At 41.6% G+C, this 23,260-nt stretch overlaps 1 protein-coding gene across 2 annotated transcripts; it reads left to right on the forward strand.

Annotated features, from left to right (window-relative positions):
* Positions 1–1,356: 1,356 nt before the first annotated feature.
* Positions 1,357–21,901, forward strand: PLCXD2 (phosphatidylinositol specific phospholipase C X domain containing 2). 2 transcript variants are annotated; one of them, XM_021535392.3, is made up of 4 exons: positions 1,357–1,454; positions 12,045–12,505; positions 13,752–13,993; positions 16,261–21,901. In XM_021535392.3, the coding sequence occupies exons 1-4, from the start codon at positions 1,373–1,375 to the stop codon at positions 16,415–16,417; spliced, it is 942 nt and encodes a 313-aa protein (XP_021391067.1). In that variant the 5' UTR covers positions 1,357–1,372; the 3' UTR covers positions 16,418–21,901. The 2 variants fall into 2 exon arrangements, with proteins under 2 accessions (XP_021391067.1, XP_021391070.1); XM_021535395.3 differs by having other exon boundaries at positions 13,785–13,993.
* The last annotated feature ends 1,359 nt before the right edge of the window (positions 21,902–23,260 follow it).

The raw sequence follows: 23,260 nt of genomic DNA on the forward strand, positions 1-23,260 counted from the left end.
CTGATAAGAAAACCATAAATTTCTTTTCTTTGGAAGATTTAGGTGTCTCTCAAAGCGAGTGTCTCATTCCAAAAAAAAAAAAAAAAACTCCTCCCACATACATAGTCTCTATTTTAACATTATGTTGGAACCTAAAACTATATTTAACACACTACTTAAGAGAATTAATAAGCATAACTTTCTAACATTACACATATAATATTCATTGTAATATTTGCGAAAAGCCAATCATAAAATATGCATTTTTCACAAGCGGATTTTAGGGGACCGGTGTCTGTCTGATGTGGAATGACTGAGGGAGCTGGGCTTGTTTGGTCTGGAGCAGCCTGAGAAGGAACCTTGTCAGTGTCTATCAGTATCTGAAGGGAGGGTGTTGCTATAAATGAAAATTTGCCCAGCCAAATAAAAATGAAAAAGATAAAATATTTATTTTGCAATCAGATTCTATCTAGCCAGCCACAAGGAAAGAACAGAGCTGAGCCCGGGGATGGATCTTGGGTGTGCAACAAGGAGTCAGCCTCAGCAGAGGTTTTCCTCTGTGCCCACACACCTCCATCCTGGCATAGGCGGGTTTCATAGGGAAAATTCCACCTGAGGCCAAGATTTCATCAATCAGCCTTTTCTTCCATTCAGAGTCCATAGGTTAATGAGATTTTCTTTTTGGTGATGAGGAAGAACAATCCCGTGTCCTGGAGCTGGTGAATCCCTTGATGAAATTTAGGGGAACGCTGCATTCACCTGTATCTGCCCGAGGATTTCTATAATATTTCTATAATATCCATCTCGGGTCATTCACGCAATGATCAGTGCCTGGGCATCCCCGTATCCCTCCTGGCCAAGCCACATCCTTTTACGTGTAAATCAGGTTTCAGCACGCCTGCGAGGGTGGGGGGGACTCCTAATACAAAAGTGTATACTCCAACAAATATTCAATATCATATATATCATACTAGAAACGAATTATATGTACCACACATAACAGTGTAGCCAACAGGACGGAGCCAGGCTCGGCTCGGTGTTGCCCAGCAACAGGAGCACAAACAGTCCCGGGAAGTTCTACCCGCACACGAGACACAACGTCCTCCCTGTGCAGTGAGCCCTGGCGCAGACTGCTCGCACAGGGCGGCGTGCTGGAGGCACACCGCACCCTCCCGGACGGTGTTCCCGGAGCTGCCCGTGCCGGAGCACGGCGCTGCCGCCGGGACCCCACAGCCCCGCCACCATGGCCGCCATGGCCGCCGCCATCCCGGCCCGCCCGCCACACCGCGGCGCGGCGGCCAATGGGGAGCCGCCGCGCCCGTGACGTCACGGCGGCTATATAAGGGCGGCGGGGTTGGCACGGTTGCGTGAGGGAGCGCCGGCGCCCGGCGCCATGGCGGACGGGAACGCGGACTGGATGGGCTCGCTGCCGCCCGCGCTGCGCTCCCTGCCGCTCTCCAACCTCGCCATCCCGGGTAGGGCCTGCGGGGACGGGGCGGTGGTGGGCGAGCCGGCCCGGCCGCGGCGTGGCGTCCCCCGTGATGAAGTGCTGCGGCGGAGAGGAGCGCTGTCCGTCGCAGCCGGGAATGGCGGGTTTAATCTCCCTTACTAGCCGCTGACCTGCTGCTTTCACCCCCTAGAAAAGGCTGGCGGCCGTGCTGAGCGCTCGCAGGTGCTTTAAGGCTGAAATCGGGTAGGAAGGGAGGCTTGGCTGCGTTGAGCCAACAGCTGGAGGTTTATCAAATGCAGGTTCTGCTGAGGTGGGCTCTGAGCAGCCCTGCTCTGGTCAGGAGTGTTCCTGGGGCTGGAACTGTGGGATCTTCAGGCTCCCTCCCACCCCAGACCATGGTATGGCATGTCTTTTATAGCCTGATTTACAGCTTGTAGATGACAACAGCAATAGATGACCTAAAATTTACTAAGGCTGACTTTCTGTCTCTAAAGGGCAAAGAAATACTCCTCCTTGCAAATGTCAATAGGGAAGATTTTAGGGGTGGCTGCTGTAGTCCCTTCTGATGGTTACACTCTGGTACAGCCTTGGTTTTCATTTTAGTGCTTTAGTTTGTCCCTGGTGCTTTGGATATCTGTTGTAGCATGCATACAGCCTCAAATTGTGTCCGGGGAGGTTCAGGATGGGCATTAGGAGGAGTTTCTTCACAAAAAGGGTGATTAGACTTTGGATGGGGCTGCCCAGGGAGGTGCTGGAGTCACTATCCCTGGAGGTCTCTAAGGAAAGACTGGATGTAGCATTCAGTGACACGGTCCAGCTGGCAAGGTGGTGTTAGGGCTTAGGTTGGACTCTTGTGGTCTCAGTGTTGTTTTCCAATCCGATTGATTCTGATTCTATATAGCAGACACTCAGCGATACCTCCCTAGAAACAGAGTAATTTTTTTGTGTCAGAATAGCCACTTCTCAGCATGCTCAAACGCCCTTGAAGCATGCAGAGAAAGGGCTGTGCACCTCCTATCCGCTGACTCCTGTGTTACCTGAATGAGAACAGTTAAAATGCCAGGTTTCAATCAAAAATGGGGCCCTTTCCTATCCTGACAGTAGCAAAAACATTTTATGTGACCCTGTTCTACTGAACAGGGAAGCGAGACAGAATGGAAATTCCATGTTCATATAAAAATCTAGAGCCAGCAGACTTTGAAATTTCTGGCAAAGAAAGGCTTCTCTGTTTTAGTGAACTCATAAATCAACTTCTTGTTGTTGTAGCCACTTAAAGACTGTGAAACCGTGCTGAATGTTATGATTTAGACTGCATTAGGGGCACAGTGCTGCTGTCACTTGCAAACATCATGCAACCAGTGTTGCAGCAGAGAAACCAAGGAAATGATGGGTTGTTTCAGTGCTTTTAGAATGGTCAATACTTCTTTTTTTTAAAAGCTTGCAGTACGTGTTTTATTTGTGATCAAGGTTGATGTATCTCACCACCACTTTCCTGTATATGCCTTATGCAGCCTGCAAGGAGGCAAAAGTTATTTTGGGTAGATTTTTGTCTTTTTTTATTACTATTATTTTAATCCAATGATTATTTTGCCAAAGTGGGATTTTGGTGTTGTGCTTGACAGAGCAACCTTTTTGAGAGCTGGGGGGTTTGTTCCTGGCAGTGTGCAGTTGAGGAATCTTCGCAGATGCTGAACAGCAATGAAGACCAGTGTTACCTTCAGAAGAGAGATGAAAGATCAAATGAGAAACAGTCTTGTCTGTGCTTAACACCTGTGTGTGTATATGGCAGGAGTGGCCTGCTTTTGTCCATCTCAGGATGCATTTGTTTTCTTCCCTGGAATGGTGGACTCAATTGGTTTTGATTTGGGGAGTTTGTTTGTTCCCCCTGAAACTCCTTGTCATCCTTTGTACATAGGAACAGAGATGGAGCTCCAGGAATGGAAGCCTTAAAACTTTTTTTAACTTGAAATAAAATCAGCACTCAAAATCATGAAACTGTTTTATACTTTTTGCACTTTGAAGAAATGCAGCATTTAAAGAATATGTTTTTAAAGAAAAGAACAAAATTATTAGTATCATGGGGCTATTTAAATTGAATGAATTAAGAGTGTACACACGAAAGAAACTTCTTAGATTTAATTTATTATGTACTGCTGTGAGTAACTCCCTAGTATATTGCCCAGGAGATCTTCATAGGGTTCTCTTGCTTCATTTGTTGCAAACTTTTTGCTTTCAGAGCTGCTTGTTTTCACTAGCTTTAGTAGAGGTAGCTGTGACTTCTGAGGATCCTTTTAAAGCTACATTATTCTATGGTTCCGTGAGCAATATTAAATAATGGTGTGAAACACCTTACTTGATGCTAGAGAAGGTGATTCTTTCCTCAGGCCTTAAAATGAACTGGTAGCAAGCAAATAATGTTGAAGATGGGTGTTCTTGAGGTATATGGGCTGTTTACATGATTATTTAACTCTGCTCAAAGGAAGAGAGACTTTGAAAGAGTTAAGGCCCTTCTCCAAAGCTTGTGTGTGATCAGTTCCCACATTTGGGCTTTTCTGTTACTTTTGTTGTGAAAAACTCTAGCCAGAATGCTAAACCAATATAGTCGTATGCTAGGAAAAGAGATGAGGTTTCCTGGGCAATGTCATGAGAGAAGGGATCTTTTGCAATGAAAAATTGCCAAATATGAAGTAACTCAAATGTCATCAACTTCACAAGCATGCAGTATAATCAACAAAAATAACCACCTTCAACAAGTGGTTGACCTTGTGTGAAAGTCTAGAGGGTTTTCTCTTAATTATATTCCAGTAATCCTCTTTGGATGTGGGTTTAAAAATGAAACCTTAAACATTTTGATTGTGGACAAGACCCTTGGCAGGGTATTGTATAGTGCTTGTTTAATCTCAAGCTGATTTACATTAAAGAATTTAATGAAATCACAGCTGTGATACTTGCTATTTTCCTTTGTCATCTTTTGATCTGCATCTGCTACTTTTCTTATTTCTCCATGTAGAAATGGAACACAAAATTGTAGAATGCTCTCACTGATCATCTTTCAAAGTAAATCAGCTATTTAAAGAATTAGTTGGAGAGCCTGTTCCTTGCTCATACTTGCATCCTAATAGTTGACAGCACCATGGTATGTCCAGTTTGTACTGTTTCATTTGAACTGCTGCAGAAATTTTTAGAGAGGCAGGTATCTTGATTTCCTTGGTGCTAGAGTCTGAAATCTCTGCATCTGGAGGTATGGCACCATTTTCCTGTTTCATCAAACTCTTACAGAAATATTTATTAGAACAGGTGGTAGGCAGTCTTAACAAGGAGCAGCCCTGCTGACCAAGCCTGTGGTTCAGCTTAAAGGAGGACAGGAGGCATGGAGAGCTGGTGCAGTAGCGTGGCTGTCCTCACGTGCCTGGTTCATGAGGAACACTTGGAGGTGGTGGGTCCTGAGCATCTTCTGTACAGGATGCATCTTCCATCCACCAGCTGGCCAACTCTGCTGTCCTGGCAGTGCAACTGCTCCCCAAAAGCCCCATGAGGTGCTTGACTTGGAGTTGGCTAAGCAAAGCCAAAATGATTCTGAAAAGGAGCAGCAGCAAGCGCTGCCCAGTTGAGAGCTGGCTGCTAGGCTCCGACTGGATTTTGTTGTTTTTCTCTTTGTCTGCCTGACGCTGAGGTGAGCTGCTGAACTTGGTAATGCTGTGATTTTCTCATTTATTTGTTAATAGGCTGGTGTGGGCTGTGGCCGTGCATGCTGAGAGGAGTGGTGGTGACCTTGAGGCTGCATCCTCCTCCCAAACAGTATTCCATTGGAGTTCTCATTAAAAGCATCATTGAATCATCTGAACTGGCCATCTGTTGGGTTGAAGCTCAAAGGGAAGAAATACAAGATTTATGTTCTGATTCACCAAGCTTTATTTTCCTTCTCAATTTAGTTCACATCTACCAATGAATCAGGTAGTAATCACTAGAAGAAAGTGTCTGCATAAGTATAGTGATGTTGAGTGTGATTTGTAAATGCAGAATTTTTTGAAAAGACAAGTTACTTTATTACTTTGTTAGGCTATTTGATTGTAACAGCAACTCTCAAATATTTTTAGAGAGGCTAATAAACTATCTGGACTGTTAGGCTGGTGAGAACATTTGATGGAAGTTGTTCCACTGTTCTTAAGTAACAAGGTATTCTTTTTGTATATCCCTCTGTGAGAAACTGGTCTGGCAGACATTGTGTCTGTCCTGGAGTTCCCCTGAAAACCCAGTCTTAGGGCTTCTCCTTTTAAAGAACTTATGTCATCTGTTTAGCCAAAACCAAATTGTTCTTGAAATGCCACAAAATTTTCTTCAGACAGTATATGAAGGTCCTAATTAATTTGTTTTTTTTCTGGAAAATTTTTCTTCCTATTACTTATTAAAATCTGTACCCTAGAGGGGGACTTAAGTGTGTCTGGTGAAGTGTCTTCAACCTGCCTGTTCACTGATCTCCAAGGAGAGATGTAAATGTTAAATGAGTGCAGAACGTGCCAAAGTTTTAATTCCAATGGAGAAAACTAGTCGTAATGGTGATATGAATGGTTGCCCTTCTTCCATGTTGTGCAACTTTGTTTGCCTGTTTCTCCAACAGAGATGCTAAAACAAGGAAAAGTACAATGCGATAAAAATTTCTCTATGGCTTTCTCAGAAGAGAATGAACCCTTGGTCCACTTGGTTCTGAGTGGTCACAAAAGAGGAGTTCAGGACTCTAAGCTGAAGGATTTTTTCCTTTTTGAGCATGTGGATCCAGTCAGGCTTTGAAATGGTAGAGACATGCTGTGTCTTTCTTGCATTCCCACTGCAGACAGCTGAGATTGTTGATAAATGAGAAAATATTGCTAAATGACCTTAACCTTCAATGCCAATAACTCCAACCAGTGCCAAAAGGATTTATTTTGGCTGGAAAGAAAAGCAAACTACTCTGTGACATTGTGTCTGACATTTGTAGGTTGTCTTTAAGCTCTTGCATCCCATTGCACTGCCTGAAAGGGGCATCAGGGGAGAAATCAGGGTAGTTCTTGGATAGAGGGAGTTTTCCTAAGAGGATTTGGTCTGTACTGGGGTTTGTCTTTCTTAATGGGACTGCACTAAGAATATCTAAAGGATTCTTGCAAGTTTCTTAAAATATACTCATCTCTGTAGTTATAGATAATTGATTATCAATAGAATGTTTCTTATTTCTGCTTCATCTCCTTTTGCTGGACAAGTTAGTATGAACTATTTGATTTGCTTTTCATTAGTGATGAACTTTTAAGATGTTAATCTTCTAATAAGAAAATCTGGATTGTTAATGACCTGAATCCTGAGGACTTCTAGACTTTGAGAGGCACTGTTGCTTATCCTGTTTTTCCCTCAGTTTTGGCACACACAGGACATCACATCTGATTTCAAAGAACATCAGTGGGATAGCCTTGAGTGCTAGCACTTACATCCTGTGTTTTTGGAACTTGGTTACTGTTCTTCTGCCCATCTTGGCTGTGTGATGCCTGCTGTGCTGTGTCATGTGCAGTGGTTTGTAATGTGTAGGGGATGTACTTTGCCTAGTAAGCAGAGCTTGTGCTAAGAAGTTTAGCCTCACTACAGCTTGGGTGATTCTTTGGTCATAAGTGACCCTGTAATGCTTTTAAGGGACAGGTATGGTTTTTTGACCTTGCTTTTTAACTTCATGTTAAGTTAAACATTTGTTTCTTGTAATTTTAATCCTGTTAGTATTCTATTCATGTAAAGATCAATCCAAATTATTCAGATCTATTTAAGCTTACTCACAGCACACTTGTCTGCCCTTGTGCTTTCATTTATTCTTGGTTGGCCACATGTTTGCAGAAAGTGTCTTGAGCTGCTGCTTGACTAGTCACAGCCTTGAAGCCAGGGAGGCTTGCAGTATGCTGAGACATGCTTGTATCCAAAAAACCCCATGAGTTTTTGTCTTGTTTTTGAGTGATTGGCAGTGCACAGGTAATTTTCTGTGTTGGAAGATCTCTGCGCTTTACATGCTGTACAATCATATTTTTAATGTTCCAGGTAAATTTACAAGGGGTTGGTGATGTGATGCTAAATGCCAGTCCCTCTGCTGCAGCTGTATTTGCAGGAAGTATTCTGTGGAAACAAGATATTACCAAATGTATAGAATCATAGAATATGCTGGAAGGGACCCACAGGATCATCAAATCCAACTGCTGGCCCTGCACAGGACACCCCCAAGAGTCACACCCTGTGCCCGAGAGCATTGTCCAAACACCCCTTGAACTTGGGACAGGCTTGGTGCTGTGACCACTTCCCTATTCCAGTGTTTAGCCACCACAGGAGTGAAGAACCTTTTTCCAAGATCCAGTGTAAGCCTCCCAACTCAGCTTTGTGCTGTTTCCTGAATTCTGTCACTGGACAGGAGAGTGAACAGCCACAGCTGGTATGTGTTGACATTGGAGGCTCAGTAACATTCTGTTGATGAGTGTCGTTTGTTTCAGCTCCACCATGGGTTACTTTGGCTATCTGTAAGCAGCGTGACAAATGAGCACACTGGGAAGTTAGATTTTACTGCAGATGTGATGATAAAAGGCTGGTGTTTAGCAATTGGTACAAGGGCTTCAGCAAGAAGTCATCCTGAACAGTGAAATACAATCTATTTAACATATAAATTGAATTGAAAAATAAGCTGTTTAACATAAAATTAATTTGAGGAATTAGTATAAGCAGAAAAAATAAGTTTAAAGATATTAATGAAATTTAATCCATAGTTCCAATTACTGGGCTAAAGTTAAGAGGTCGGTCCATCATTTTAAGTCTGGCATATGGAAGATGCCTATATAATATTATTCTAACTATAACACAGCTTTGGATAGTTAAATATCTGGGTATTTGATGGCATGTGACTTCTTTCCTTGAAGCTGCCACTTGTTGTTAGATGAAAGAAATGAAACTGAAATAAAGCTGCCAGCTGATTAGCAGTTCCCTAATTTTTGTCTTTGAATGTGCAGTCTCTTTCATTATTAAATTTAATGCTTGTTGTTTCATGCTGCACGTCTTCACCCAGTTGGAAGCAATTGGCAAATCACCCATCTCTTCATTGTATTTCCTGTGCCTGGCTTGGTTTTGGGAAGGGCTGAGCACCAGCCTGATGCCATGCCACTAGAGCAGCTCAGTAAGGTTTGCTATCTGAATGCTAATCCGGTTTTGTGTACAGTAATTCCATGTTCTGCACGTGCAAGAACGTGCTTTTGAGGAGGGTCAGGCTGGGCTTCTGGCCCCTCCTTACCTAAAGGACAATGAAGATAAATTTTCTTGGCTCTTCTCTGCCTTTTGACTTCTCCGTGGATGAAACCTGGTTTTGTTAGTTGCTTTGTTCACAATTAGTAGGTTTAAGGAATAGCTTTACTGAATAGAACATTGTTTATATTTAAGTTGTTAATTATAGTGTGAAATGTCTTGCTTCAGTAATTCTTGAGATGGCTTTTTTCCCAAGAAAAGTACTCAGCATAATTTGCAGCAATGCACATTATTTATGTGGTGGGGAACAACAGATGGTGAGGGATTTTTTACACATGGAAAAACTTTACGGTGTGTGTTGCTATGAGAGTTTTGTGGTTCTTCCTCTGTCCAGGAACTGCCAGCCTTGCTGCTATCACTGCAGTGTCCCAAGTACCTTCACATATCCTTGTGTGAGATATGAATTGAGAATCTGCTTAGCAAGCTCTTACACTGAGCTCCTGACAAAGTGGGGCTGCTCTGCTCCCCTCTTGCCATGTAGGCTCTGCCCTTTGCCTTTGAAGTTTTACAGATTTGGGTTGGTTTAGGTTATGCTTTTTCAAAAAGAAATCGTGCTGTATCACATGTATCAGCAAGCAGCTTGGCTCCTGCCATAGCAACAGAATGGCAAGACTTTTTATGAGTTTAGGGATAGAGCAAAGGACAGCAGGGATTATTTTGACATCACGATGCAATCAGCTTAGCATGTACTTAGCATCACAGCTAAGCTATATTAAAAGGCAGTGCCTGAGCTGGTAGTATATCACAGTGATCTTAAATTAAAGAGGGGCCTGGTGGATGATGTGGGTCTTTACCTTGCTGTTACCCCACAGACCCACAAGTATCCAGAGCTGTTGCTGTAGGATTTCAGTTTGGGGTTTTTCCCCCTCTTACCAGAGTCAAAACACTGTGGGTCCAGGTTTGGCCTAGTTACTGTTGACTGGCCTTTTTAAATGACCACTGAAGACCCAAATGAACTTGTGCTGTCTTTCCAGCCTCAGTCTTGATCACAGAATGATTGACAGAATTGGTGATGCTCCCATGCTCTCCTTAGAAGGTGATATGCTACCAACAGTGAAAAGGTCTTACAAATGCCCCAACTCATGTTCTACTTGATTATATCTAGGCATATGTGTTGACTTGGATGTAGGAGGAAAGCTCCATTTCCTAGGCTTTTAGCAGAGCCATGGGGCAGGAGTTAATAAGATCTTCTGTAACTATAGAAGCATGTCACACATAGTTCAGTTTCCTGTTAAGGAGTGCAGTTTTTAAAATATGTGTTGAAAAAGTTGCAATGTAGTGACTTGTTTTGGTTTTTTGTGGATTGGGTTTTTTTTTCTTTTTTGATACTGCTTTCTAGTGCTAGCCTATAAATAGGATTTGGTTTGTGATAGTGCAGGGAGAAAATTTGCTCTTTGTATCCTTAAAAGTGCCTTGTAAGTGTCAAACTGCAAAGGAAATACTTTTGTAGCTGTAAAATGAATTATCAGAATTAGGAAAATTTGTTGTTTTTTGGTTCAGATTTACTTAGACAACTCTGAGGTGACAACACTATGTCAGTGGCAAGATAAAATTCTCATTCCTTTGTAATGAGATTTATCAGTCTGAGGGAGCATAATGGTGTGAGTGACCCCTATAGGTCTCAAGAATGCTGCACTGTCTTAGTTAATTTGAAAATATTTCTTATGTCATTATTCTATGATGTTAAACTGTCTTCTACAGTGACCTAAACAGAAGAAAAAATAAAAATTGATAGAATTAAGAACTAGGAAAAAAACGAACAGAAAACACAACCAAATGAACAATTTATTTGTGCAGAGCTACTAATTCCTGGGCAGAAGGCAAGCCCCTTGTGATTAAAGTCTACTTTCCAAATATTGTAGAAGCTTGGATGACTCACTCTGCTCTACAGGGAGGTAGATGAAACTCAAATATCTGTAAACTACAGTTTGAAGCATCATATGGCTTCTGAAATGTCTTCACTAGATGTTTGCTCCTCGATTTTTGTTTGGGGTTGCATTTTTGGAGACAGGGAAAAAAAATCTAGGTGTTGCTCCACAACCGACAGCCACTTTGTGATTTAGTTTACTGGGACAGGTACTGAAAAGTTGCTTAAGATGGCATCTTTGGCACTTCTCACTTCTGTCTAGAAGACTGAACAGCAAACCATAACAGAGACCCACTTGTACAAATGCTGTGAAGAATTCATGAAGAATTGGTCAGAATTAGTTTTAGCATTAATTTGTAAAGCTTAAAAACGAAGCTTCACACTACCTGTTCACTGGTTTTGAACTAGTTAAAATCCATGGAAAAGGAGTGCATTTAAGGTTATTGAGAAGTGATGTTTAGTTTGTGCACAGTCTGTTCTTTCATCTGGATTAAAGATGCCAAGATAATCCAATTAAGATCATAATCTTGTTTGGATCTCTGATCTTGCATCACAAAAAATGCATCAGTGTTCAAGTGAGCACTAGTACATGAATAAAAGGTTTGGCTAAAGGAGTCTGTGAACACCTCCAATGTTATCTTGAGGTTGAATATGACAGATTGGGATTTCAAAGAGTTGCAGACTGAGGTAGAAGAGAAAATTTGAGAAAAGCATAGTCCTAGAAGCAGGGACAAGCATGCAGGAATGTTTTTCCCTTCACCATGCCTTTGGTCACTCAGAAGCATGCCAGGTAAAAGACATGTTCATGAATTTGTTTATCATGAGCTTGGTATCTATCCACACTGTAACTGGTGGTGTTTTGAATTGTTCCACCTCTAAGTCCAGCCAGGCACTGCCCACTGTTCAAACTACTGATCATTTATCTGCCATCTCGGGGCTAAAGTGAGATGTGCTGATAAGGCACGTGCAGATCCCTCAGTCCATTATGTGAATAAAGAGACCTGTTCCAAGATGTTTGGTGTAGAAGGTTACAGCTGGATATGCCAAGTAGAACTAAAGTCTCAGATTTTTAAAATTAATCTGGAGTTTCTTCCTAGACCAGTCATATACCAAGCTCTGGGAAGGCTTTGGGGATTGATTTGTAGTTTGTGAAGGAGGGAATGAAGGAAGGTTAGAAGGGGGTTTTCCCTTTACCACAAATGTTTGTTTTGTGTTGTTCAGAGAACATTGAAACTGGAAGCTTATGCAAGAAAGTAATTCAAACTGACAACCTTATGCTTAGGTCTTGTTATACTGTCAAGGAAAAGTAAGGTGTAAAGGACAATCTGAAAGATTCACACATGAGCATAATGCTTCTGCACCCCTGTCACACATGTGGGACTTTGTTCAGCTTTCAGGGACATGTGTTATGGGATAGTCACTTTTTTGAAAATTAATTTTTCTTGGCTTTTTTCCTAGGATCACATGATTCTTTCAGCTACTGGGTTGATGAGAAATCTCCTGTGGGACCAGACCAAGCAAAAGCCATCAAACGTTTGGCCAGAATTTCTTTGGTTAGAAAGATCATGAAGAAATGGTCAGTGACTCAAAATTTGACTTTCAAAGAACAGTTGGAAGGCGGGATCCGCTACTTTGATCTTCGTGTCTCTTCCAAACCTGGGGAAATAGGACAAGAGATTTACTTCATACATGGCTTGTTTGGTATCAAAGTATGGGATGGCCTGAAGGAGATGAATAGTTTTCTTGAGCAGCACCCCAAGGAAGTAATCTTCTTGGATTTCAATCATTTCTATGCCATGGATGACAGCCATCACCACTTCTTGATTAGCAGGATCCGCTCAGCATTTGAATCCAAACTTTGTTGTGTAGAATGTGTAGAATATGTGACATTACTGTACATGTGGAAGAAGAAATACCAGGTAGGAAAAGGATGTTTAATGTTTTTCAAACCCAAAATGTTAAGATTTTAAAGAGATAAGCCTGGTGTAGCTCCCACTCAAAGATATTGGACCAAAGATGCTCCTGATGGTCAAGTTAAAGCCCACTAGGGCCTCCTCTATGTAGTGTGCATGCTTGCCTCCATTTACATATGGCTATGTATCCCCTCATCCATGGTGTGGCCAGTCTGTCCTGCTCCCAAGCACATTTGTTAAATAATTAAACTACAGTGTCCTTGGAACCCTGTGCTCCTTACAAAGGGTTTTCTCTTGTGGAAGGGCACATAATGCAGACTTGTGTTGGTGAGGATTTGATTAACTGTTATACTTCTGGCCAGTGTGAAGCATATAAGCTTTAGCATGACTAAGGTATGGACTGAATTTCTTACCTCCTTTGCAGCCATCCAAATCTGCAGAGGTGATGTTAATGCCTCTTCTCCTTGGTTACTGCTCCCTTAGATACACAAAAACTGAGAACAGAAAAGGGTTTCAGCAGCAGCATATAATTCTTAAACTGGAAATGCGGCTTTGAGGAATTTGTTCTGAACTAGTGCTGTCAGTGTTAAGCTTCAAGATGAATCTTTTTTAAGTGTGGGTGTTTGTAAAAAACATTGCCTTTTTGTGCTGTAGAGAAGCACCTTACAAGGTAAAACATATTTACTTTGGATTTGACAGTTTTGCTGACAGCAGGACTGGCTTTGGTTTCTCATGCAGCAAGTATGAGCACAGTGCCAGTATGTCAGTCATGTGCCAATCAGCCCAGCACGCTTTGCCCTCTTAGAAGGAGGTATTCAGAAGATGGCAAGGCTGCTAAAATCCTTAACTTTGATTATAGATACAGTATTTTCTGGCATTAAGAAGTTGCAGTGCTTTACGCTGAGCTCTTTAAATGACAAAGGCAACTTTGTCATTTTAAACTGATGACCCATAAAGCCTGAAGCAATTTGTTCCTCAAAGCTGAACAAAATTATCCTCATCTCCTATGTCAGTAGTGCAACAAATATACTGACACTCATGACTCAAGAGCAACTTTTTTGCATGGTCCTCTTCACTGCTATGCTAGCTGTAACAGTACTGTATGAACATAAACCAGTGCAACAGCCTGTTCAAATAAAAATACAGAAATTGTGATTTTTTTTTTGTTTTGGTTTGTAGATTTTTTTGTTCGTTTTGTTTCTTTGATTTTCCTTTTTTTTTTTTCTTTTTTTTTTTTTTGTTGTTCTCTTAGGTTCTCATATTTTACCATCACCCTTTGTATCAGGAATATCCCTTCCTGTGGCCAGGTAATAAAATGCCAGCACCGTGGGCTAATACAACTAATGTGCACAAACTGCTGCAGTTCCTGGAGACCACACTTGGGGAACGAAGTCGTTATGGGACTTTCCATGTATCTCAGGCAATTCTCACACCTCGAGTCAAAACAATTGCACGGCATCTAGTTCGTGGTCTGAAGAACACACTTGTTCATAGGTAAGGACTTATCTTGATTGTCTTAGTTCTTTAATTAACATGTCTCATGTTGAAAGAGGCACTGAGCAAGAAGGAAACTAGGAAGTGTGTGCGCAGGGTTGCTGAAAGGCTGCAGTTTTGCTCAGTACTGTTGTTTCATGAGAGATATTTGCAATCATTAAAAATAAGGAATTAGTGAAAATAATAAAGCAACAGGGTATATATGTGTTTCCTGGTAATTGGAACTTTTTCTGAATGTGATATGATTTCATAAAATGTAGGATGGATGTGTGGCTTCAAACCAATAATTCATTTCAAACTGGCTGAAGTTGGATTTGTGGAGGCGGGGTGGGAGGGCATGAAAAAAGCTTGTGCCATGGAGAAAAACTGCTGATTTCTGGACTTAGTTTTGCATTTGGCCATACAAATGTCTCAGTAATTTCAGTAAGGACCAGAGATATATGACATAGGGCAGTATTTCACCTTATATTTTAAGGGGGCTGGGGGGAGGTTTTCCAAAAATTAGATTCACCATTTGACTTTTTTTAATGCTGCTGACCATTGTACAATTAATTTTCCTATGAGTAAGGTCACTGTAAGAGGGTTTAGCTTTGATTAGCTCAGAGTGCTGGTGATTTTTAACAGCATGACCAGGGTAGTTCCACATGCCTTATTTTATGGAATTATTACTTTATAGCCAGTTTGCTAGACATTACCATAACTGTAAAAGTCCTCTTGGATATTAAGAAGAAATCTTTACCGTGAGAGTGGGCGATGCAGTGGTACAGGTTGCTTGGAGAAGTTGTGCGTGCCCCATTCCCAAGGCAGGTCAGGCTCTGAGGAACCTGGTCTAGCGGAAGGTATCCCTGCAAAGGCTGTTGGAACGCGGTGATACTGGAGGTCCTTTCCAGATGCTGCGGGTGGGAAGATCGCGGGGCCGGGATCGATCGCGGCGCTCCCGGGGCCGCGCTCGGCACCAGGTGGCGCTGGGGGCCCGCGAGCGCCGGGCCCGGCGGAATTCCTGGACAAAACCACCCGAGGAAAGCTGCATTTCGTGGAATGGGCGAGCAGCTCTATTTCGGGGCACTCCTGGCACAGATCTGTGCTCTAAGACACTGTTAGCGAGAAGCCTGCTCACTCCATCCCTTTCCCTCATCCTTCCCACTTGTTTGCAACTAGACCGAAAGTTGCAGATAGGTGTGCTGCTTGATTACTTGTGTGCATTTGCACAAGCTAGCTGATATGCAAATCTCTCCTTGCACTTTTATGTAAATGACTGCCTTCTTGCATGGAAATTTTGCCCTGCTCTTGCTAAAGGAGACTTGCCACAAGTCACACTTAGCTGGCTGAAGTCTGGTGTGTCCCTTGGCAGTAATTATGCCTTCATTCATAGTTCTTGGTAAGTTTTTTTTATTGTCCTGATGCAACAGGAGTGAAGTGTTAAGTTTTTTGGTTTGCTTTTTTGTATTCATCACCCTGTCAGCTATTTTGCTAGCCTACCATCTTCTCAAATAATGTATGCATGTTACAGCACTAATCTAATTAATGCTAACACTGTGTCTAATTGCTGAAAAGTGTGGGTTTTTTTGTTAGAGTGCAAGAAAGCTGGTGCAGACTCCAGACTTGCACTCTTGTCCAAGAAGGACTTTATTTCTCCCCATGGTAGAATCTCTAACTCAATTTAACTCAGTTCCTGACACACCTCTCCTTTATCTAGTTATAGTGATGTATAACAGGTTGTTCAACCCTTATGGAGCAGACAGCTTCTCATTCTAGGTTTGCTTTCCCTGACCCCATTGCTCTGAGTGGGTCTGGAGGCTGAAGAGAGTTTGGGAGAAATGCAATGTGCTGCCTCCAACAACTTTTTTCCTGCCCACGCTGAGGCAGAGAAGGGGAAGGGAGCATCTTGGGCCATGTATAACCTTTGTGTCACACTGGTCTGCTGTGAAATTGAGCATTTGACTTAACATGTACTTTGGTAAAAGCAAACTACGGTGGAGAAAATTGTGCAGTGCTAAATCCTGAAGCACAGACTACCCAGTGAATATAGAGGGGTTTTGTATGCCTGCTAGCTGGGATTGATGACTGACCAATATGTCTGTTTGATAGCTAATGACCACGTGCTGTGTTAAGCACTCATAAGCCAGTTGTATCTAGAGTGACAGCCCTGATCACAAATATAAGATTATATATCTTGTAAACAGCGTGTTGTATTTGAAATTAGTAGAGTATGTATAGAAAAGTGCCTCTTTTAAAGTGTTTAATTTTCTTTATTTCAATTTCTTTAGGAACCTGCCCATGATTTTGAATTGGGTGAAAGCACAGAAGCCTGGTGTTATGGGTGTTAACATAATTACATCAGACTTTGTGGAGCTGGTTGATTTTGCTGCTACAGTTATTGCACTGAATGACCTCCTTTTGGAAGAGAACGAATCTGCAACTTAAATCCTGATTGCTGTGTTCCATGTGTGCTCCTTAGTGGACATCTTTCAACTATGCTTAATGTTTTACTTGTCAAGTGAAACCTGTTGTAATCTGTCTTTATGAAAAAAAGTTTCCTTTAGGAAACGTGGTTAAACATCACGTACAGCCAGGTCCCTTCTCCTGGAGTCTGTGGACCTGAGTGAGCCGAGTGCTGTGTGTGTGCTGCTGTGTCTGTGTGTGCTGTGTTTGGCTGAGCTGTGCACACATCTGCTGCTGACAGGGGCTGGCCTCTGGAGCAGATGAACCCCATTGTGGCACTCATCTCCTTGGTGACCACACTCCCAGCACCCCTGTGTGTGCATCCTGCCTGCTTCCCATGGCCAGGGCTCACTCCAGGGATCACTGCTGATCCCATGGCAGCGTGGCCAGGCTGGCTGGGTGGCATTGTTCTTGGGCCACCTCTGGCATAGCTGGGCTCAGCTGGAGGCTGCTGCTGCTGTTCATTATGCTCTTTTAGACACTACCTCTGACTTACTTGAAGAGACAATGCTGCTGTTGTTCAGGGGGAAGCTGTGTTAAATATCCAAACTGTCCTTTGGGCCTGAGAGATGAAGGCTTAGCACAATTTTTCTTCCTGACCTCTTTATTTTACATTATTACTTCAATAAATTAGTTGCAACTGTGCTTAAGTATATTTTTTGACATTAATTTGGAGAATATTTCAGTCTTCAAATTTTGAGGATTATAACTCAAGTCTGAATTCCTGTTTCCTGTGATATATAGGATTCATTTTCCTGAATTCCTGGGACACTTAGGAAACTACAGCATAACCTTTCTCTTTATCTCTCGGTCACTTGGGTTTTTTTAATCCATCAGATTTTCTTTGGGGAAAGTCTGTCACCCAGTCAGCCCTTCTCTGGAAGGAGGTGGGCCAAGTGGGGTTTGCTTGATATTCAGAGAACTGGAGGTGGCATAGACTGCTCAAAGTCTAAATATTGGATCACTGTGATTTCTAATGGGATGGTGAATTCTGCAGTCAGACCTGAAAACTGTGCTTTTAGATAGATAGAGAGCCACACCTATTAAGAAATTTCTCCAGCCTTCACCTGCTTGTGACAGAGTAAGCAATAATCACACAAGCACAGGGAGGTGTTAGTACTGCTTCTTTCTTTAGTCACACTTATTTTTGTGCTGGTTCACAATGAAATTGTGACCATGTATGTTTGAGCCAATGCAATCATATGTTGGTACTTATCAGCACTTAATTTACTAGCTGATAGTATCCTGTGGTCTGATTTATTGTTGTTTTTTTAAAAAGCACAAAAGGGACTGATTAGCAGATACTTCTCTGCTCAATCATCTTCCCGAATAAACTATTGGTGCACTAATTATTCCTGATTATGAATTTGTATTTATCTCTAAGCTTATTTATTATAGAATGTATTGTCTTTTACATATTTAATTCAAAGGAAAAATTCATCTCCAGATTTTTTACTTCTTTTGTTGCTTTATTCTGTATCTGCCATCATGGTTTGACAGCTGTGAAAAATCCCAACCTTATTTGTTTGCTTGTCACAACTCGGGAGAAATGTAAAGGTTTGTAAACCTTCCATGTGAACCTTGGCCAAGTTCAGAGCAGACTGTAATCTGATTTATCTGTTGTTTGCATGGCTTTCATTAGAGTTCCTTGAATTTTTTTAACTGAATCGTTTCTCAGAGGGAGCTGGAGGTGGGGGAAGTGCTTGTCACTCACTGTCTTTCCACTTGTGTCTCAGAAAAAGGGGACAAGTCATAAAAATCAGGGTTTGGCAACTATGTTGAAGTTTCTAGTTTAATACTTCCTTTTAAAACCACAGCAGAAGGTTTTAATTGGGTTTGGTACTGTTTTTTTCTTGCTGATGAAACCATCAGAACCTGTTTTGAACAGTTCTCTTCAGTCTGCAAGTTTAAAATACCTGGATTTTCCTATTTATTAAATAATAAATAATTTCTATTTATTTAAAATAGCTGAATTTTATGTTTACTGCTGCTTTACTCATGGCCCCAGCTGAAACTCCGTGTGAATTTGGTTTTGTTGGTTTTCTTCTGCAAATTGTCTTGGTGCTCAGAGCTCAGTTGGACTTTAACACCAAGGCTGTATGGGCCATTCGTTTAAGAGCTGGATTCATGACCCTTATGGGTTCCTTCCAACCCAGAATATTCTGTGATTCTGTAATTTAGCTTGAATGCCAGTGAGGCAGAAATAATACTTTTGCAAGGTTCCCATCTAGAACTGGAAGACAAAGCAAGGTGAAGTGAGTATGATGTTTGTATTTGACCCTTAATATATTTTGTGCTGTACTTATATATGCCTCAAAAGAGATTTATTTGGCTTAACCAATATTTGTTTTCTGTGTGCACAGTAATTGTTAAAAACAGTGACTTATTAGTCCTTCTGCTGTATTTAATTGAATAGAGATGGATGGGCTCAGGGCTGTTTTTGTTTTTTGGTTTTTTTAAGTGCAAACTCAGAAGTTTCTCTAATGGATTGGCTGTTAGTTCTTGCCTCTTGAAACATGCTGGGTGTTGAGTGCTAGCAGAGTGAAAAGAAATGGAAAATAGATTTAGCATTAATGATTTAAGTATGTGAGGAGGAACATTTCTGGAAGTTTGGCCTGTCAGAAGAGATTTTTGTGTCATTTCAGAGCAGTGCTTGGTGGTGTGCTTCCAGTGTTCCAGAGGAACCTGACTGTTTTAATTGGTGAGTCGGGCGATTGGCAGGTAACATTTGTCTGACATGACGTCTCCCTTGGCTACTCTGGGCAGCATTCATGCTGGTGCTTAGAGCTGGTCCTAGAGTTGTCAGACACCATCCCAAGCAGTATGAACTACCTTTCATCTATTCTGTTACACAGAGAAAAGCTATCCATATTAATGGGCTTATCTTGCTTACTCAACACCAAAACATATCCAGACTTCCTCATGCTTTGCAAAATTGAGCTCATCTAGGCTTGGACTTTGGGCTGTGGACTCTATTTTCCAGCATTACAAAATTAAAAGGTGTGCTGGGCAGGAAGGGAGGATCAAGGAAGTAGGGCAGTAGTTTGCATCCAGTGCCCACATGGAAGGTGTGGTAGTGCTCAGCCCAGTTCTGAGCCCACTCCAGCAGAGTGGAGCAGGTCTGGCAGGTGAGTGACAGCACTGCAGCTCACACTGAGGCCAAGTCTGACCCCTGAGCAGTCTGCTCCTGAGATCAGCAAATAACAGCCTGCAGGGTCAGGATGTGTGAGCTTGAGGAGAATGAAGATGGGTATGAGCACAGGAGAAGGCAGGGGGTTCTTACTGTTGATGTAGATGCACATCTGGTGAATACAGTGGTTTTAGTCTTGCTTGTATATCACCAAAGCAGTAGAGTTCACTTTTAAACAGACTGGGAAGAAAACCTCCCTAGAAGAATTGTTCTGACCTCTTGACCATTTGGAAGGTGCTGGGAGAGGAGAAGCCAGAAAACAAGCAGCTGTTTGAGGCAAAGTACTTAAACTGTGTATTCTTGAATAAGTACACATATGGTTTGTTATTAAAGACTCAGGTTAGTCATACACTGTTTTATGACTGTTATTTCTCTTCCTGGTGTGCAGTGTCTGAATGCCAAGCACACTGGTGGCATTCCTCTTCTCACACTGGTGGCTGCCATGTGCAATCTAAGGGCACATTTGAGGCACAGGAGACCTCTGTGTATCCATGATGGGAAGTAGCCAATGCTTTTTATGGAGCATCTATGAGTTTTTAGCCTCTTACCATGTCCTATAGGTGAAAACAAAAAGGATTTTGCAGACTGACAGTCTGTTGGCTTTTACTTGGGGACAACTGTCATAATGTATTGAACTGCCCAGGGAAATGGTGGAGTCACCATCTCTGGAAGTGTTCAGCACTGTGTGGATATGGCACTTGAGGATATACTGTAGTAATGAAAAGAGCAGTGATGGACTTGATGGTCTTGGAGGTCTTGTCCAAGCTTAACAATTCTGTGATTCAGAGTAGAAATGCTGACTGCTCATATTCTGTTTAAAAGCCTCTTTGGAGGAAAGAATAATAGGGAAATGGTGACTTTGCTCCTAACACATGCTGGGTTTTGCTGTTGTTGCTACTGAATGTTGGAGTTTAAAAGCACTGTGAGGTTTAAAAGAACTGTGAGGTTGAATAACACTTTTGAGCAGGGATTTTGGCTCAAACAGGAGTAGAGATTCTCTCAACGTGCTCATCTGTTCTCATCTGACTAAGCCTTTGGAAATAATTTCTTTGTGTACCTGTCTCAGGAGTCAGAGATCACTGATGCATCATTTAGCAGACCAAGATTTAGGGCTTAGATAGAGATAGAAGGCATTGATATTTTGATTTAGAATTGGGTTGCCTATGGAAGTCTTACTGAGCATGTGTGATTTGAGGTTTACTTGAATATGCAGTATTTAATATGACATCCATATGCTGTTTTTGTAAGACTTGAACACATAGTTACCAAACCCTAATAAGCAAATTTTTTGGTCAGAGGACCACTGTTTGGGACAAAACTTGAGGCAAATTTTCAATGCTTGTTAAAGCACAAAGAAATTGTCTAATGTGGGGAACAGAACTTGTTCAAAAAATTGAAGTATAGATCAGGTTTAAATGAAATCCTTTTGGCAATGAAAGGTAAGATTTTTTTTTTTCCTTCTTTGACAAATTCTTATTCCAGCTTTGGTTTTTAGCTCAACAGATGGGTAGAAGAGCCAGAGCATATGGTAAAAAGCAAATCAATTTTATGCTGGGGACATTGTAGGACTAACTGTGGTAAGAGTATGATGATTTACTTAATGACACCTTTAATGGTAATCCTATCAGCTCTTAGGTTTAGGTTGTTAAATCAGTCTCTATTTTGCATTTAAAATATCAGTCCCACTAATTCAATACATCTGTTTTGTTGAAGTGTGTTTACTTCTCTATGCATATTTATTTCTCTAAAAGTCTTACCAAGTAAACTGTTAATTGTAGGGACTGGAATAGGACTGTCAACTTTAGAACTGTATGCTGAATCTGCTTACATTTTGTATCCCTGAATATTTATGCATTGTGTGTTGTCCATTTAAACAGTACTTCTTACCCTTTGTTAGACTTGTCATACCATTTACATTGAACTGTAGTGTATTCTTAATTTTGAAAGAAATGTTGATCAGCACATCCTATATAAATATAATTTAGAAGATTCTTTGATTTTTATTAATGTCAAATGTATTTTCCAGATGGATTTTTTTATTATTTATACTGTGGAAGGGTGCAGAGGGGGCCAGGTGAAGAAGAGTTACCAATTCTCAGTATTTATTTTGTGCAGTTTGTCTTCTTTTGGCAGTTTGTGCTTTACCCACCTGTGTGATTCAGTTTTGTGAAACCAGGATACCTCATCTGAACTGCAGATAAATTTAAGGTTTACATCTGTTTCTTTATATCATGGGGGGGTTTAATCCTGAAAATAAAAAGTACAACTTGAGCTAATCATCTTTGCTGTGTGTTCTGTGCTGCTGACATGATGATTATGTAGTGAGTCAGCTAACATCAGTTGAGCTGAGGAGCTTCTCTGATGCAGAAGGGAGTCATGGAAGGTTGATTTGGGATATTTTTTTTTTTAAGTGCTACATCTTGCTGTGCTTGTGTCCCCTGAGTAGGCAGACCCAGACAACATTCTTATTTTTAGGATGCGCTGACAACTTCTCAGTGCAAGTAATGGAGCAAAATAATTAGAAATTGGTGTGTGCTTGCACTTGTGTGTACACACAGCTAACACCTTTGCCTGATTGCACTGAGACAAAAGCATGCTAATCCATGGATCCAGTTCTGTCCTGGAAGGCACATTCAATTTCTGTGCAGCCTCTGCTGCTGTAGCACAGGTGCTAAAGCTCCATTGTAATACCTGCTCAGGAAACAAAGCATTGATAATGATTCTTGGAGCCTGGGCTCATATCAGATGCTTGTAATCCAGTCAGATCAGACACACCTTTCTCCTGGGTTGCTTTCAGCATGCCTGTCTTGAAGATGTGGGAGTACTGGGGGTGGGGAGAGGGACAGAATGGCTGGTCCTGATTCCCTCATGTTTTCAGACAGTGGTATCTGAGAGAGATCTGTAGATTTTTTTTTTTTTAATCCCAAAGTTAGGGCTGGAAATTCTGAGCTAATCACTACCTGTTGTCTCAGACCTCGAAGCAGGTGTTTGCAAACCAGCCTTCATTAGCAGTGACTCACACAAAGCTAACCATTGGTGTCAGTAATGTCTGCAATGTGCTGTAGGCACTGAGTGTGCCACTAGTTTTTTTCAGAATATACCTATGCAGCATGAATCTAAAGTGACTGGCATAAGCTGCCAGTGTGTAAATAAACAGTTGATGGCTAAATAGCTTGGAGTGGCACCATGGCTTTCACCCCCCACCCCCATATACTGTTTCCCCAGGCCAGGAAAATTATGTACCATAGAGGGGACTTCAGGTGCAAGAGTGAGCATGATTTCATCATATTGCTTCCCCAGGGGATTTAATGATTTTTTTTTTTTTTAAGTCTGTGTGCCTTTAGCAATGCTGGACAAGGTCACACGTATATACATGCACATAAATGCATGAAATAAATTGTTATTTTGAAGCTTGCAATGGGAAAGCAAAAACTAGAAGCATGTTATGTGACAAATTTATGCACGCCCTTTATACCGAGTTTCGCTGTTGCCACAAACCTGTGATTAGTTGTTCAAACAAAATCATTCCTAAATTGCATGTCTCTTACTATTCACCTCTTAGGGGATGCTGCTGAACCTGCATGCATTTTTTCTTAGCTGTGGAGGACAAACTTCGTGCTGTGTGAAGGACAGGC

This window comes from Lonchura striata, chromosome 2 (assembly GCF_046129695.1).
Source record: "Lonchura striata isolate bLonStr1 chromosome 2, bLonStr1.mat, whole genome shotgun sequence".
Lineage (NCBI taxonomy): Eukaryota > Metazoa > Chordata > Aves > Passeriformes > Estrildidae > Lonchura > Lonchura striata.

Excerpts from the sequence above, each read along its gene's own strand:
- PLCXD2 (XM_021535392.3), top strand. The coding sequence starts at position 1,373 with ATGGCGGACGGGAACGCGGACTGGATGGGCTCGCTGCCGCCCGCGCTG. Across the intron at positions 1,455-12,044 it reads CTCCAACCTCGCCATCCCGG|GATCACATGATTCTTTCAGC; the intron begins GTAGGGCCTGCG and ends CTTTTTTCCTAG. Across the intron at positions 13,994-16,260 it reads AAGAACACACTTGTTCATAG|GAACCTGCCCATGATTTTGA; the intron begins GTAAGGACTTAT and ends CAATTTCTTTAG.